The 18,135-nt window shown below is 33.2% G+C and overlaps 2 protein-coding genes across 4 annotated transcripts in view; both read right to left on the bottom strand.

The window, feature by feature from the left end:
- LOC139506286 (deoxynucleoside triphosphate triphosphohydrolase SAMHD1-like) overlaps positions 1 to 10,007 on the bottom strand; it is a gene marked incomplete at its 3' end in the record, with an annotated part of 28,596 nt that extends 18,589 nt beyond the window's left edge. Inside the window, 4 exon segments of one of the 3 annotated variants that reach the window (XM_071295428.1) lie at positions 3,113 to 3,273; positions 3,871 to 3,948; positions 5,569 to 5,657; positions 6,814 to 7,267. In XM_071295428.1, the coding sequence (XP_071151529.1) occupies positions 3,113 to 3,273; positions 3,871 to 3,879 (170 nt within the window). 3 annotated transcript variants of the gene reach the window in all.
- Positions 10,008 to 16,023: 6,016 nt separating this feature from the next.
- Positions 16,024 to 17,182, bottom strand: LOC139506287 (uncharacterized). Its single transcript, XM_071295432.1, has 2 exons — positions 16,721 to 17,182; positions 16,024 to 16,506 (listed from the first exon to the last, which is right to left on the bottom strand). The coding sequence occupies exons 1-2, from the start codon at positions 17,180 to 17,182 to the stop codon at positions 16,024 to 16,026; spliced, it is 945 nt and encodes a 314-aa protein (XP_071151533.1).
- Positions 17,183 to 18,135: the final 953 nt, after the last annotated feature.

Below are 18,135 nucleotides of genomic sequence, written 5' to 3' on the forward strand. Positions count from 1 at the left end.
CACCAGGTTTAATCCATCTTTTTCTTTAGGAAACAAATGCTTGTATCATATCCGGAAATTTCTTTCGTTCTGATGGTGGATATTGTCGACTGTTTGGTTTTGTCAGAATTTACAGATAGTCCCTTTTTAAGAACAAAAAGTAAAATGTCAAAAATACCGAACTCCGAGGAAACGGGAAGTCCTTAAGCCTATAGCAAAATCAATTGCTCATACACATCAAACGAATGTGTAACAACTATCATGTTCCTGACATGGTACAAATTTAAATGATTTTACAAGCAAGAAATCGTTGTTTTTTTTCTTGATTGCTGCAGCCAATTTAACCGGGTAATTAGATAATCATATTAGTTCGTACACGTATTTTACATTCTTTATTTCAGACTACTGAATAACTATACAAAACAATTATGGCAAAGAAAGAAACTAAAATATACACAACGACAATCCTTTTTCGAAATATCACGGATTTTCGACTCCAGCCTAACTAGCCAACTACCTTACTAGCTGTATAAAGATTATCATTTGAATTTGCATGTACTCCAGACTTTTTGCATCTTTAAACTTTTTTTTTATTTTCGAGCGTCCCTGATAAACGCGCTTCTTGTGTGCATTTTGACAACTAACGGCTCTTCAATAACATATACAAATATACTATACAGAACAAAAAACAAACACATGAAAAACAGATAAAATATATTCAAAACACATGCACACACGATATTGATAGAGCTTTTTCGTTTTGTAAAAGAATTGAAACAGACATCAATCATTGTTCGATGAATATAAAAAGTAAAATCACAAAAATACTGAACTTAGAGGAAAATCAATTCGGAAAGTCCATAATCACATGGCAAAATCAGATAACAAAACGCGTAAAAAAAATGGACAAGAACTGTCACATTCCTGACTTGGTACAGGCATTTTCAAATGTAGAAAATGATGGATTTAACCTTGTTTTATAGCGCTTACCCTCTCACTTTGATGACAGTCTCATCAAATTCCGTTATATTTACATTGATGCGTTAACTAAACTGACACAATAAATAAAATAGTCAAAATATGGGTACATCAGTCATCGTCGTATAACAATTTTCAAAGGAACTAGAACACACCCGTGATATCACGGGTCCGTGACTGAATTAAAGTATATAACTATGCGCAAGCCTTATTTTAGTTTTAGTATTGTCATCTGATAAAGTCATGTCGATTATAAGATACACAGTTTTTCTCTGCTTTCAAGTCTTTCTGTTTGAACCCGTTGAACTGAAACTTATCAGTTATTGGTAATATTAATTATTTGGAAAACAAAAGGTCCTGGAATGGAGTATTCTTTAATCAACAGCATTGTCCTATATAAGTTATAAATAAAGTTGAATTCTTTGCTCTGCTGTTTTACGTCATGCCCACTAACAAATTGAAAACTGTACCTATACGCCTTATTTTTAGTCCAGATTTTTAGTATTCGTATTGTTATCTTAGAAAGTGTTACTGATTAAAATACTATAATAGGTAACAATTTGACAATTTAGAAGTGTCAACCCTGTGGTTATGACCCGGGTATATAGCATATTAGTCCTGAATACAACGTTTGGTGGTGCGCCTGTCAGATGCGGAACGTACAGATAAGGTAATAGGTAACAGGTGAATATACTATTGGTATCGGTAGCGGACTCGACCCGGAACTTCTTAATTATTGGCAATATTAATTACGTGGAAAACAAAAGGGCCTGGAGTGGTGTAATTTTTAATCTACACCTTTGTACTATATTAGTTACATATAAAGTTGAATTCTGTGATTCGTCGTTTTTACGTGATGACGGCTGACAAATTATAAGATACACAGTTTTTCTCTGCTTTCAAGTCTTTCTGTTTGAACCCGTTGAACTGGAACTTATCAGTTATTGGTAATGTTAATTATTTGGAAAACAAAAGGTTCTAGAATGGAGTATTTTTTAATCAACAGCATTGTTCTATATAAGTTATAAATACAGTTGAATTCTTTGCTTTGCTGTTTTACGTCATGCCCACTAACAAATTGAAAACTGTACCTATACGCCTTATTTTTAGTCCAGATTTTTAGTATTCGTATTGTTATCTTAGAAAGTCTTACTGATTAAATACTACAATAGGTAACAATTTGACAATTTAGTAGTGTCAACCCTGTGGTTATGACCCGTGTATATAGCATATTAGTCCTGAATACAACGTTTGGTGGTGCGCCTGTCAGATGCGAAACGTACAGATAAGGTAATAGGTAACAGGTGAATATACTATTGGTATCGGTAGCGGACTCGACCCGGAACTTCTTAATTATTGTCAATATTAATTACGTGGAAAACAAAAGGGCCTGGAGTGGTGTAATTTTTAATCTACACCTTTGTACTATATTAGTTATATATAAAGTTGAATTCTGTGATTCGTTGTTTTTACGTGATGACGGCTGATAAATTTGACCTCGTAATTTTAGTATTATAGATAATTTAACAGAACACAAAAAAACCTAGCTACAAACACATTCATTGATTTGTGTGTCTGACGTCAGAAAATTTTGTACGTCACATAGATTTGTCTTTCAATGTGCATACAAACAATTTTAAAATTTACATAGGCAATGTTAGCATATAGGGTTAAAAAATCAAAAGTATGTAAGAATAAATTTCAGAAATAGACCGAGATAGAAAATAGTCCAAAAGTTATATGTAGAATTTATAAGAATCCACAAATAGTTAATTCCACTACGCGATTGAATGATTTTGACGTTTATGGTTCAACGTATTTTGTAATTCATAATAGAAATATATCATAATGACATAAAATAGAACAATATCATACTGACGGGATCTTTTAAAGTACAGAGTCACGTTATAAGAACCAAAGAAATACACAAAGTCGCATATACAAAACACGCCACCAAAAAATGAAAGACAATACAAACACATTGACGAGATGAATAAGTACCGAGCCACGTCAAACGGATATCACATAAAACCATTCAACAGTAAAAGTAATATTTATAATAGAACAAAGACAAATGAAAGAACTATAAAACACGTTGTTAAGATGATAAACAACATCATGTTGTTAAAAATGTGTATAAATAAAATGTACTCACCCAATACTGTGCTCAAATCGGTTATGCGATGCGGATGGATATACAAAATAGCACCCACCAAGCTGTTTGATATTGCGAAGTCGTTGGAACTGTCGTGTGTCAATTATTTTAATCAACAACGGATGAAGAGTAATTGTACCATGTATCGAATCATTGAATATCTGTAGAATACACAATAACAAAATAGTAAAATGACAAAAATATCGAACTCCGAGGAAAATTTCAAAAGGAAAGTCCACTAATCAAATGGCAAAATCCAATGCTCAAACACATCAAACGAATGAAAAACAACTGTTTAATTTGATAACTTATACGAGTGTGACTATTAAAAAAAACTTATTGTTAAAATAAGAATATTATTATCACAATATCTTTTATAATACTTATTTAACTAAGGTGAAAAAATTAACAATAACTTACAAAAACGAAATATTAACATAAACTTACAAAAACGAAATATCAACAGAAACTAATCCTTCCGGCTAGTCATTTGCGGACACCTCTCCACTAGTAGATACTTTGGTTCTTTAACGTTCATAGACCGTAACATTTCTCAGATGTTTGGTCTTCATTTAAAAAGGACATGGTTGTTTTCTGTAAATGCTGCGCAACTAAACTTACGTTATATCTGTTCGAATCACCACTCGGAAATGATTTCGATTTGATGAAAGTCATTATTTAGTGTATTTGGGATAAACAATTTTAGACAATATGAAATGTAAAATATCTTAAAAAATCTAATTAAAGAAACTATTTACCTTCGACATATCTTTTTTTCTTTTCACTGGCTTAATATAAGTTTCTGTATGCCGCTTTCAATTGATGTTCAAATATATCTATCAAATAAGTAATATGTTTAACACATCAAAATTTTAAAAAATGCTAATCGTATGAATAACATATAAGGTAATGCATAATATTGCCGTTTTCTATTCAATGACATAACTGTTTTCGTATAACTTCTTCCTACAGTTTTCATGTTTTTAAGTCCATCTGCTGTATCAATAAGCAATTTCATATCTGTTCGACAAGAAGTTTACCAATGTATAAATATCTTAGTTAAACACATACACCAGGTCAAAACTGCTGGGGGTCGAATGAATTCCAAAAAGAACAAGACTGGAAAATCATTTATTTACAATCTTCTCAGACTATAAACCTTCTTTTCATCAAAATTGCTATTTGAATGTAACATGGTTTAATCTTACATAGATTGTGAAAATATATCACGATATGAATTTTCATGTACAACCATCGCAATTTAAATACGTATAGTTTTTATTACAGAAGTTGGTGCAGAATAAATACATTCTATAAACGTGGCACTGTAACATACAAGAACGAAAGAAACTTCTAAAAAATCAATGTAGTGTTAAACATAGAAAAATACCACAAAAAAACCCAATCGATCAGGAGTTGTCTCCCGTTGTCCTATGTCTAGAAATATATTAAATTAAGAAGCGTAATTTTGCCAGGTCACATTGGTTTCCAAAAGACATTACTAATAATGTTTTGTCAATGACATTCTAAATACTTAACTTTGTTTAAATGTGTATACATGTTTTTTGTTTAAATGTACTTTTATCGTTCTAATCAATAGATATGCTTTATTTTGTATTCATTTGATAATATAGTTCAAATTTTGGGCATCCTGATAAGTTAACAAAATATCTTGTATCTTGGTCTAGGTACTAAAATCTATGACAAACGAGACAATTTTAATTTTAGAATTATAAATCTGCCCACCTTAGCAGCAGTAAACCAACTTTATCTGCATATGGGATTTGCATTTCCTAGCTCATTCGGTATTAGCTTGTAGTTGCTACTTAGACTTCCTAAAACGACGCCAGTGTCTGTGCAGAAAGTTAACAAATCCAGGTTATGTCAAAGACAATCTTGTCCTAGTATTCCGTAACAACTTCACAAATAGTCCATGATGTTCTTGAGGTATAGATTGTAGGTACATACGTTGTTTGTCATTAGTAAATGACCCATTAAAGTAAGAATAAGTTCTGGTCGTATTCTAAGATGAATCATTCGGATTGGATCTGATATTTTAAGAAAACTATCAATTTAAATTGAAGATAACCGTAATTTTGTTGATCTTCAAAAAACATTGAGGAAAAGTAAATTAAATGTAAATAGATTTCGACTTGACAATTACTAGTATTTATGAGCTTTTTAAATGGTTCAGCACTACGTTTTGTAAGGAAAGGGTTCCCCTAGAAGTATACAAGAGTCGCATCAGTCTATATATTAGATACAGCACATGAGCCATGGAAAGTTGTTTTACTATATAAAAATAATAAAATTCATCGTATTTAGAGCAGCAATAAAGTAAAATAAACAAATACCAAACTTCAAATCGGAAAGTTCCTTATCAAACTGCAAAAACAAACGCTCCAACACATCAAAAGATTTGAAAACAGCTATCATAATGTTTCTCAGTAACTAACCTTAGCTGCTCTGTTGAATACTATTGGTAGCTGACTCTTTGGAAGTTTGCGGCCGAAAAACGGAAATCTAATATTAAATCAGTTTATGTCTGTAAATGGCAGTATAGAAATTTATTAAGTAAGTACATAATTTTATCGTTTTTCAGATCGACAGTAATTATATGATGGTCACTTGCCTTAGGCAAGTTCTTAATATAAGACTTAAGTCGAATCCAGTGTTGAGTTCAATATCGTAGCAGCTACGAAGCTGCTATCAATATATATGTAAGAACTAGTCTATAGCTACACGTTCAATAGTCAAAATTTACGTAGCACTATGTAGCTGCTATGATATGGAACGCAAACCTGCACAATTCTAATTATGAGCATTTGCTTTTTATCTTAAAAGGCAAGTCAATGGTCAAACGGAACACAGTTAATCATAGAACCATAAGTGAAAGATACTAGTAGCTGGGGAGACACAACTAATGAACAAACTCATAGATCACAACACGGGCAAACGTGCATACACAAATAAAAAAAATCACTAATCATACTGATCGGTGTCTACATTTGTATTAGGCAAATCAATCAATTTAACACTATACACGATATTAAAAGGCATAAAAGCATAACTGATTAAAGTTCGCGATGAAAGTGATCTAAATCGTGTTCGCGTAAGTAAACGACCATTTTAATGCCTTTCTTTTGTTTATCTGAACGTTTTCGACCATCTCAATGATGTGACATTTTCTGTCTGTTAATAAATATATTTTTGAATGATCTGCTTGTTAATATACTTTAAAACCTTGCGAAAATGCAGTATGAATGGATGCGTTCGAAGAATTGTTTCGAAATTTTCCTTTGAAAAATAAAAAGCTTTGTATCAAGATTACTTAAATTGTAATATTGTAATAAAATCGTGTTTGTGTTTTCATTTATCGTCTGCTGTACATCGTTATTTCGAACATTACATTGACATTCAGAGAACGTATCTGAAACACAGCCGACGCTGTTACCAAGAATCATTAAATCAATGGCGAGCAATTCGAACTTATCCCTTTAACCGACTACGCCGGGAAAGAACAAACGCCGGAGATTGCCATTTACCATCCGCTGATTAAATATCAAGATGCATGTATATAATTGATTGTCACTGATAATCATGATAAACAGATCACAACATAAAGTTAGTATGAAATACAAATATTAACATTTCACGAACATATCTTATTACAACTATAAATCCCATAAGTACTTGCTTACCTCTTTAGTGTATAAGAGTTGAATAGAAAATAATCAAATGAATCGCTAAAACACTCTATCGGAGGAACATGTTCAATTTCGTCAAAATATAAAATTATTTAAAATACAGTGCTATGAAATACTATTTTAATTTTATTGATCTTCTCAAAATTTAAATACTCCGGTACATGCAAGTTTTGACAAGAATTCTGCATCTTTCTGTTGATAAGAGCACACAACTTATTTTAAAGGACTTTGCCGGATGAATACCTTTTCTGTTTAATAGGATATTAAAATCTATTCATTTTAAAGAATTTTCACTACATACATTGATCTATACAAGGTCTAAATTTAAATAAGTATCTCTTTAATTTAAACTTTATTTCAAAAGTACATTTTTTTCAATTCAATCTTCGTAGCTGTCAATATTTCCCGTCTTTCATCATTTTGGAACATGAATTGAAAGCAGCACCATTTACAATGTTGCCTCAAGCATGGTTATTTGTTGGGATTCAGATTTGCTCAGTCTCTAGTTTTTTATGTTGCGTTTTGATAATTGTTGTGGTTTTTTTTTTTGCCATGGAATTCTCATTTTGTTTCGACATATTAGATTGAATTTCCCTTTGTTACTAATATTGTTTTCCTTTCTTTTATTGAGGAACACAGCTGCGGTTGTTATTGGTAATTTCAAAGAATAGTAAAGTAATATGTCTATTACAGTTAACAAATATCCGTCACTGCAATATACATTTTTACATTTATAGTGTTACTAGCCTTCCTTGTGTGTTGTCCAATTACATCAAAATAAGTACGTTTATTATAAGTTACTTGATTAATTTGTAAGGACATGAAATTAGAATGAAAAACGTTAGCTCGATTCGATGTTTAAGGGGATTGAGCCATAAACACAGGGCAGGTTTTATGTTAAGTCGAAATGAACTGACAACATCATGCCAACAAAAAACGTTCAAAAGACTAAAAAAAGTATTAAAAAAGACATTAGAGAAGGTAGTTTCATAAGTTCTTATAGCCCGCCTTTGTCACTGATAAAAAGTAAAATCATAAAAATACATCCCGGCGGTCTAAGTTGTTGTATACTGCATCACTAGCCTGTCTACACTTAGTTTACTAATAAATTGATCACAAGAGTGTAACAAAAATACTGAACTCCGAGGAAAATTCAAAACGGAAAGTCCCTAATAACATTGCAAAAACCAACGACAAAACACATCAAACGAACGTACATCAGCTGTCATATTCTTGACTTGGTACAGGCATTCTCAAATGTAGTAAATGGTGGATATATCTTAATATTAATTTAATACCAAACAGAAAACAATAAACGTGTGCCAAACATTGTATACCACAAACATGAGATGCTAAAATTCGTACACCATATCCAAAGGAGAAGGTCCGGTAAGGGTCGATTTTCGCCTTAAATTTCAGGATCATCTGACGAAAGATTTTGGACACTTTTTAAACACTTAAGTGTCTATTTCATTTGAATCAATTAGTTTAAGTGAAACACGCACAAGTTTAATTCAGGCCAGAGGTTGTTTGTTAACAGTCCAATTATGAAATAATTCTGGTGAATATTATATATAAATTAAATATAATTTTATAAAGACTTATATCGACTCAACGGCAGTGGTAAAAAAGATAACGGTTTTGTAAATAACGTTGTTATAGATGAAAATAGAGTAGAGTATTTTATAATTTATATGAATTAAACAAACGACTTTCTTTTACTTAGAAAAATCAATTTCATAACATGAAATATCTAAACATTTAGAGACACATTAATGTTTCTATTTACTGAAAAATGCAGCATATCTTTCTTAAAATCGAAATTAAAACGAACCACAAAATTTAAAACGTAAAAAAAAACCCACTCAAATAAAAGAAAGCCGTGAACGAATTTGTAGTCAGCTGACACATTGTTTCAGGCGTTGAACTATGTTTAAGGGCGGATTGAATATATTATGAGAAGTTTACATGGTTCTGGAAAATATTGACATTACTTGATCAATATCTGAGACAATACAATTTTGTGATGTGACGAACGTGCTTCATATTTAATGAAGAATCAAACTACAAGACAAATTCTATTAAAATTACTGATGTGAAACATCTTTGTGTATCTAAAATTGATTCCAATTGTATAGACACACAACAAAAGACAGGTATACGCTTAGATATTGTGAATTTTAGCTAGAGATTTGATTCTGGTAATTAGGTTGCATAATCAATAATATTACAAACATAGCGTTGTCACGACGACATGATGAGGCAGCTGTGTTCATGTAGTTTTCTGATATCAAAATGAGATATACAATTGCATGTCTCTAACACCAGTCTTTAAATAGAGCATTTACCCGGAAGATTTTAACGACGTATTTTAGGAAAAAGTGTTTAAATAATCAAAACCTACAGATATTTCAAAACATCATTTGTAAACTGTTATCCATAAACAATATGATAAATTTTAGTACCAGCTATTTTTAGAACAAAATGATGAAATGCTTGTGAAATTGTATCAAAGAAAAAAACACGTCCTTAATTTTGTTACAATTGTATGCGTTAAAAGCGCTTTTCTAAGTTTACATTCATCAGAAAACCCAAATATTTGAAAGGAAGCAAACATAAATATGCAAAAATGCTAGCAGAGATATGTTCTAAGGCACGTCAAAATTAGTACTGAAAGGAGATGTGCAGTGCTACATTTCACGACGTTATTGATTTGAACAAAAAGTATAATCACAAAAAAACTGAACTCTGAGGAAAATTCAAAACGGAAAGTCATAATTAAATGGCAAAATCAAAAGCTCTAACACATCAAACGAATGGATAACAACTTACATATTCCTGACTTGGGACAGGCATTTTCTTGTGTAGAAAATGGTGGATTAAACCTTGTTTTAAAGTTAACTAAACCTCTTACAATGTAAAACACAGCATTCAGTCGAATCTGAAATCCGCATTGTTCTAGAAAAATCATTATTTATAAACATTATCATTTGGTTTAAGAAAATTGAGTTATACTATAGGAACACAGATAAATACTAAGCATATAACAAAACTAATTAAGATTTACCTGAATTAACTGGAAAAACACTTATAAATTTGTTTCGTCCGATGGGCACAAGCCGATATTTGATGATAGGTTTTAATTAACGAATTAAAATGACAAACAGATGTTGCAACATGTTGTATTGATTGAGCCGTGCAATGTTTTTTATTGCAGACAAAATCGATATTATGCTTGGTTGCTGCGGAAATTTAATTTTAATTAGATTGATTTCTTCTATGACGATGATTTTTGTCTAATCGATTAATTGAGAAACTGTTAGTCAAAACCCGAGTATTAACATTACGTGGCATTGTCTTTTGGCATATTGGAAATGCAATAATAATACATGTAGTATTGTTTACTTAATAAATGCCGTAAACAAAATGTTAGATTTTCAAATAAAAGACATATGAAATGTTAACATATGTTGTACAATATTTCGTTTATATCATTGTTTTTTTATATTCATTAATTTCCTTTTGGAGTAATTTATATTAATTAATATATATAAGAGCAGTTCTATTACGGTTGTGGCATGTTATCTATTTTTGCATGAAGATATATTTCTGGCAGAACACTGCATGGAGTGTGATACGGAAAAATGATTCCTACAATGCGTTAATTGACAATATTACGACATTTCCATTGGTTATTCTTTATATCAATGGTTACTACAAAATTTAAAGACAAATAACGTGTCGTTTATTGCAACTGAGATTGTTTTTAACAATACGCAAAACACGCACTCTTTTCACCTGATAAATCTTCTTTTTGTTAAAATGTATTGCACTCTAAAGCGTACAAATATTTTTAAAATGACGCTAGAACAGGACATACTGGTATGTGCCAAACTATAGAACAAACCATGTGATAGTTCTATTTCAATAAGTCACATTCAAGGAGAAGATGACGTGATTGTGGTTACGATAATTGGCACATACCCGTCGAATATCAATTCAAAATATTAAAACATTACAAATATGTTAAAAATATCTACTTGTAAATAATGAAATCAAACATTTCTTTAATTGTATATTTCGAATACGAAGACTAGTTATAATGATCAATATGGCGATTGATAATTTATCTGATGACGATTTTGGCTTCAATTATGTATGTTTATGTCGTGTACATGCATTATCTTACTTCCTATACATTTCTAGGACTATGACTGGTTAAAAGCGCGGAGACCATGTATATTGAATATTAGGTAAGTAGGGAGTTGGGGCTTATTTCAATATACGGTAAGTAGTGGAATTACGACTTTGGCACTATTTGATTATTTAAATGTATTGAAAGTTCTATTTAATTTTTTTATATCAAGGTTGTCGATATTAAATTGGTATTGTTGACATTAGTTTTTTTTGTACAGACCAATGGGAGCAGGTTCTTAAAATTGAACACTTTAATATAAAAATAAGAAGATGTGGTATGATTACAAATGAGACAAGTCTAGTCTTATTTCAACAAATTAAAATAGTCGGTACGATAAATTCGTTCGTTACATAGTGTTCTAGTGACCTTATATTATTTGTACAATAATTACGTGTATGATGCAAGTTGAGTGTCAACTGATATGCATAGATATCAGAAGAAGTAAGTTTGAAATACAAATATTTAAACATTTCGCGAACATATCTTATTACAACCATAAATCATATAATAATTTGTTTGCCTCTTTAATTTATAAGTGTTTAATAGAAATTAATCAATTTTAAAAATATAACAGAGGGATATATATATATAAGACGATGTAGTATGAGTGCCATGAGAATACTCTCCATCCAAGTCACAATTTGTAAAAGTAAACTATTATATATCAAAGTACAGTCTTCAACACAGAGCCTTGGCTCATAACGAACAGCCCCAAAACGACTAGTGTAGACAATTATCACAGGTACCAGGCTTATAATTTAATACTTTTTTAAACATGAAATTTATAAAAATAACCATATAATTGATATTCATGTTAACACGGAAGTGCTGACTACTGAACTGGTGATACCCTCGAGGATGAAACGTCGAGCAGCAGTGGCATCGACCCAGAAGTGTAAATAGTTATCAAAGGTACCTGGCGTTTTATTAGATACACCAGACGCGGGTTTCGTCTACATAAGACTCATCAGTGAAGCTCAGATCAATAAAGTTATAAAACCAAACTAGTACAAAGTTGAAGAGCATCGAGGACTCAAAAATTCTAAAATTTGTGCCAAATACGGATCAAGTAATCTATGCCTGGGATAAAAAAAAATCCTTAGTATTTCGAAAAAATTCATACTTTTGTAAACATGAACTTTCAAACGAAAAAAAACAACTGTCTTATCTTTATTAAAACAAGGACGAGAAACACTTATGAACTTCATCAACACACGACAACTACTGAACATCAGATTCATGATGCATATACAAATGCGTATTTACAGTGTAACACCAACATACGAATAAACAACCCAGTCAATGTTTCACAATCAGTACAAGTACGGATCAGACGACTTTACTTGTATGTAAAGATAATGACACTGAAAAGATCCCAATAGTGAGCTGAGAACTCACCATGTCGTACTAAACGATAACGGTAAAACTGTGGCTGTCTATTTTAGTAGTATTTATTATACCAATGATTCTGCGCCAGATGCTTATTTCGACAACAAATGAATCTTCAGTCATGCTCGAGGCAAAATATTTAAAAAACCAATACAAACGTTGAGGAGATTTTGAACCAAAAATGACAAAATGTATCGCAAGAAACTGACAAGGAATCAGACCGCTGATTGACAGAGATATAGATCTAGCCCTTATTTTAAAATAATGTTCAAAATTTTGTAACAACCGATTTAAATACATAATATCCGTATCTCTAAAGAACTGGCTACTAGACTGGTGATATCAACAGTCCACCAGCATAGGCACCGTCCCAGTTGAAGTATAAACAGTAACGGTACCAATTTTCTGCACCAGATGTGCATATCGACAACAAATGTCTCTTTAGTGATGCTTGAGGCCAAAACATTTGAAAATCCAAAAAGTATTAAAATATATCGAAGACTGCAACCGTTTTCCCTCAATACTGTGTTGAAACAGTTTTTGTGTGAGGCGCACATCCTGTTGACTAAATCCTGTAAATATGAACATGAACGAAATTAACTGAAATATGTAAACGCGTATCCGGCCAAACTATACCAACAGAAAGGGCGATGCAATGATTGAATTTAAAAAAAAAAATCAAAGGACGATAACTGTGTCCTCAGACCAAATGGCTGATTAAGTAGTTTATTTTTTACATAGGATTAAATATTGCATTGAGAGCACGGTTCATGATTAAAAGTGGCGTTTCAATTTTAATGAATGTTTTCCTCAATTTTTTATAAGATAAATAAATAAAACATTTGTGCACCAGTTTCGTAAGAGTATAACGTAGACATCAGGAAGGAATCTAATGATCATAAGAGAAACTCATTCTTGCATAGTTAATATATTTAATAATAGTACGGAAGGACATGTATTTGTTTTGGTGAAACACGTGTGTTGGTTTACATCTTCACGTGTTTTTATAATACCTGTAATGTTTACAATGTATTCCATATATGGACGATATTTGTCGCATTACTGTGATCGAGCCAGCATGACTGGTCTTTGTGTCTCAGTAATGAATGAGAATAAGCCGTAGTGTGCTTAAAATGAACTTTGAAACGAAACTGTTTGATTTAAATTTATTATACATTGGTTAATAAAAAGTATGCTACCCTCACAAGGAGAGCTCATTTCTGATACATGTGTTGAGTTTAATTGTATAAATAGTGTACAATTTGGAAATTAGTATGGCGTTCATTATCACTGAACTAGTATATATTTGTTTAGGGGCCAGCTGAGGGACGCCTCCGGGTGCGGGAATTTCTCGCTTCATTGAAGACCTGTTGGTGACCCTCTGCTGTTGTTTTTTATTTGGTCGGGTTGGTTGTCTCTTTGACACATTCCCCATTTCCATTCTCAATTTTAAGTTCGTTTATTTCTGGCGAATTAGAACATAACTAGAAAATTAGAAAAATCGGATATGGTTGAGAATATAGCAAAGTGGTCTCGACCAATGAAATTGTAGAATTTGGTGTCTCTTAATTGTGAAGAATGAATGTAAATCATGTTCTTAGTAAGGGATTATCCTATTATGAAGACCCACTTGCAGTTCAAAACGAAGAGTTTTATATAAACGAGTTACAACAGCCCTGAAGCACATTTACCAGATTGAAGGGATATATCACAGTGATTGGATTTGACTAAAAAAAAAAAAGTTTACTGATGCAGTAAAATTTGTGCCCATAATGTTATGAAAATAAATAGTTCAAGTAGTGTACCTAAAAAATTAACAATAGAGAATAATTATTTCCGATATTCCGATTAAAAAAAGCAGAAATTAGATTTAAGTTTAAGACTTTTAAAGGCATTTTATTAGAAAATTAAAAAAAAAGTATTGGCTGAGGAGTAAAATTTGTTGTAACTGAAATTAATTCGTTGATTGAAACTGTAATTAAAAAAGGATAATTCCTCGTTCAAATATTATAAGATTTACATTCATACTCACGGTCAAGAAATACATACTTTGTACTGCTGTGTCACCCTACATCTTGTCTAAAACACATTATTTTTAATATCCCCCCCCCCAAAAAAAAAGTCTTAACATCACTTAAACTAGCCCATAAATGAAATACTACAGGATGAAGTCATGCATCAATTATAAACAATTAATTTACACCGACAATAATACAAATTATTGAATACAATCAGTCGGCCACAGACCAAAATTAATTCCTCTATCAGTTCTTTATAACGTTTTGCATCATTTAAAAAAATTGCACCATGCACTTTTGTCAAATTTTGTGTGTGTGTAATGTATAGTCCTTATGCTGAGCCGGACTCAACTAGTTTAACCAGGTGACTGTATCGCAATCTCGGCAAATATATAAAGAACACAACTTGTTTTGAAATCGTAATTATAGTATTCCACCAGAAAGGTTTACATAGTAGTCAGTAGATTGGTAAACTGAAAGAAATAAAAATACAATATTTTACAATGCGTACGAATTAAATATGAACTTTAAATATAAGATTATTAATCAAGTCAAACGAAAGTAGAATGTACAGTTCTTTTCTCGGAAATAAATAACTTACAGTTCGTATGTATTTATAAATCACTTATCTAAAAATAACGGAGTTAAACAGAGTAATTTATCACAGTTAATGACATTGAATTAGGAACAGAATACTCCCCGTCTGATGTCTAACTGACTAATATATCACACACTTGAATATCTGATTATATAAATCCAAAGTATCACTACAATAATAATTATACACAGTCATTTTCGATGAGAAGAATCACGTCCACGATCGGTCGTCTGTAGACGGATTTTTTTCCATTTACGACTATTCGTACTTCTGCTTTCCGGACATGTTTGTCGGAACCTTTGAACGATTTTATAATAACTTCTATGGGCCATTGAGTGCGGCAAAGGTTTTTGTCCTTTAGGAGAATGACGTCTCCGTTGATAAGATCACGGCGATCTTCGGTCCATTTTCGTCGTGGTTGTAGTAACGGCAGGTACTCTTTCCTCCAACGGGACCAGAAAACACTGGCCAGAGCCTGTACACGTCTTCATTCGGCTAGACATAGATCCCGTTTGTCGAATTCTCCAAGCTGATCTGAAGTGAAGATGTAATCGGTCTTTTGTGTCAATAACATAGCTGGTGTTAAGATAAGCGGGTTCTCAGGATCTGTTGATAATGGTACCAGAGGTCTTGAATTAATTATTGCTGAAACTTTGTATTTAACATGTCATGCGTTAGACTCCTTCAAGCGGGCGTTGATAAGCATAGAATCAAGTATTCTCCTTGCGATACCTATCATTCTTTCCCAGGCTCTACCCATGTGGGGACGAATGTGGCGGATTGAAGATCCAAGTTGTACCAGAATTATAAAGAAAGTTCTTGAAGGGTCCATCTTCGACGTTGATTGAGTCAATCTTAAAAGATCATCGATTGCGCCAATAAAGTTTGTTCCACGGTCGGATCGGAAAATCTTAACTTGACCTGTTATAGCGGCGAATCTTCTGACGGCGTTTATGAAGGCTGAAGAGCTCATTTCCTCGATTAGTTCGATGTGAACAGCTCTAGTCACTAAGCATGTGAAAAGAATTGCCCAACGTTTTTGAGTTTGCGTATCCACCACGTGTTTTACGTGAAACAATTGTCCAGGGTCCAAATGTGTCTATTCCAACGTTGGTAAACGGAGGTGACGGTTCAAGACGGTCCTCTGGCAAATCAGACATGATTTGGCACTCAGTTTTATCTCTTAGTTTGCGGCAAGTCACACATTTGTGAATGAGAGAAGAGATCAAGCGTTTAGCTCCGATGATCCAGAATCCTGCGGAACGAATCGCTCCATATGTGAAGTGGCGACCTTGATGTTTTATCTTGTCATGGTAGTGTCGGACTAATAATATCGCTATATGATGGCGTCCAGGGACGATTAATGGTTTCTTTTCACGGAGGTTTAAGTCAGATTTGGCAATACGGCCTCCTGCTCGTAACAGTCCTCGTTCGTCCAAAAACGGATTAAGGTTAGCTATCGGGTTCCGCTTATGAATTTGTTCCTGACATTTAATGCAATCTATTTCATCTCCGTAAACTTCATATTGAGCAGATATTGAGATGAAATTTTCGGCCTTCGAAAAGCCTTCCGGAGAAGTCACTGGTGCTGCCTCTTTTGACCCGTGTAAACGGGAGAAACGTTCTAAAAAAGCTATCGCTCGTACAAGTGATGTCCAGTTGGAGAACTGTTGAATCTATCAGTTCCGATACCTTTACGCTCCAGTGTGTCAAATGAATTTCGTGGGCTGGTACGGACCTTGTTCCCGAATCAGCGGGATTACGGTTAGTAGGTACGTAATTCCATTGACTTGGAGAGCTAAATTTCCTTATTTTCTCTACTCTATTGGCGACATAGATAAAGAACCTTCTTGTCTCATTACTGATGTAACCTAAGACCACTTTACTGTCTGTGTAGAATTTCACGGTGTCTATATGTAAATCTAAATTATTCACAATGGTTTGTGTAATCTCAACTGCTAATACAGCAGCAGATAATTCAAGTCGTGGAATAGTGTGACCACTCGTTGGTGCAACTTTAGCTTTCCCAAGAATGAACCCTATGTTAGGTTCACCACTACTGTCGGTCGTGCGTAGATATGCAACAGCTGCTATGGCTTTTTCTGATGCATCAGAGAAGACATGCAACTCCTTTGTGGCTGTTTTGCTGAGATACGGCATGTAAGTATGCGCAATGTACTTACGTGCAATGCGCAATGTTTCGATAGCATTTAAAGTATCTATCCAAGATTTCCACTCAGCTGCTGTGTCATGAGAGAGAGGTTGATCCCAATCGACGGTTTCTGATACTATTTTCCTGAATAGTAGTTTCCCTTTTATAATCACAGGAGCCAAAAAATCCAAGAGGATCGTAAAGACTGTTATCGTCGACAAAATTCCTCTTTGAGTTATTGGTTTGTTTTCAGATGATAATGAAAAAGAAGTTGTCAGTGTTTACATCCCAACTGAGTCCAATGCTACGTTGTAAGGGTTTGCTGTCGCATTCTAAGTCTAAATCTTTAAGATTTGAAGCCAAATCACTGGCATGAAATGCAGACATAACTTCCGCACAATTAGAGGCAAACATGTGAAGGCGTAAGTTTCCATATTTTGCTAATCCTTGCTGTGTGTCCTTTATGAGCTAAACAGCTTCCTCTTTAGTAGGACATGACGTAAGACCGTCGTCGACGTAGACGTCTCTTGTAACAAAGCTAGTCACGTGACTACCGAACTCTTGTTCTGATACCTGAGCTGCTTTTCTGAGTCCAAGCGTAGCAACGGCAGGGGACGGACTATTTCCAAAACATGAACTCTCATGCGGAATTCGACAAGGTTCTCTTGTAGGTCGTTGTTTTTATGCATAAAAATCTCAGATAATTTCGGTGGTCTTTTCTCACTACAAAGCAGTGAAACATGTGTTGAACGTCTGCAGTTACTGCGACCATTTCTTTCCGGAAACGCAGCAATACTCCCAAGAGATCATTGGTCAAGTCCTGTTAGCAGGACGCTGTTGAGTGAAACTCCATTACGGAAGAATCAAACACACCTCTTATCTGATCGGGTTTCTTCGGATGATAAACACCAAACAATGGCAAATACCAGCACTCCTCATGTTCGTGCAATGGTGGAGCGAG

Source organism: Mytilus edulis, unplaced genomic scaffold (genome assembly GCF_963676685.1).
Source record: "Mytilus edulis unplaced genomic scaffold, xbMytEdul2.2 SCAFFOLD_498, whole genome shotgun sequence".
Classification (NCBI taxonomy): Eukaryota; Metazoa; Mollusca; class Bivalvia; order Mytilida; family Mytilidae; genus Mytilus; species Mytilus edulis.

Bases quoted from the DNA above. Each gene is read 5' to 3' on its own strand.
- LOC139506287 (XM_071295432.1), bottom strand. From the start codon at position 17,182: ATGCCGTATCTCAGCAAAACAGCCACAAAGGAGTTGCATGTCTTCTCT. The intron at 16,507-16,720 runs GTAAAGGTATCG...ATTAAATGTCAG, and splicing joins TTCATTTGACACACTGGAGC to GAACAAATTCATAAGCGGAA.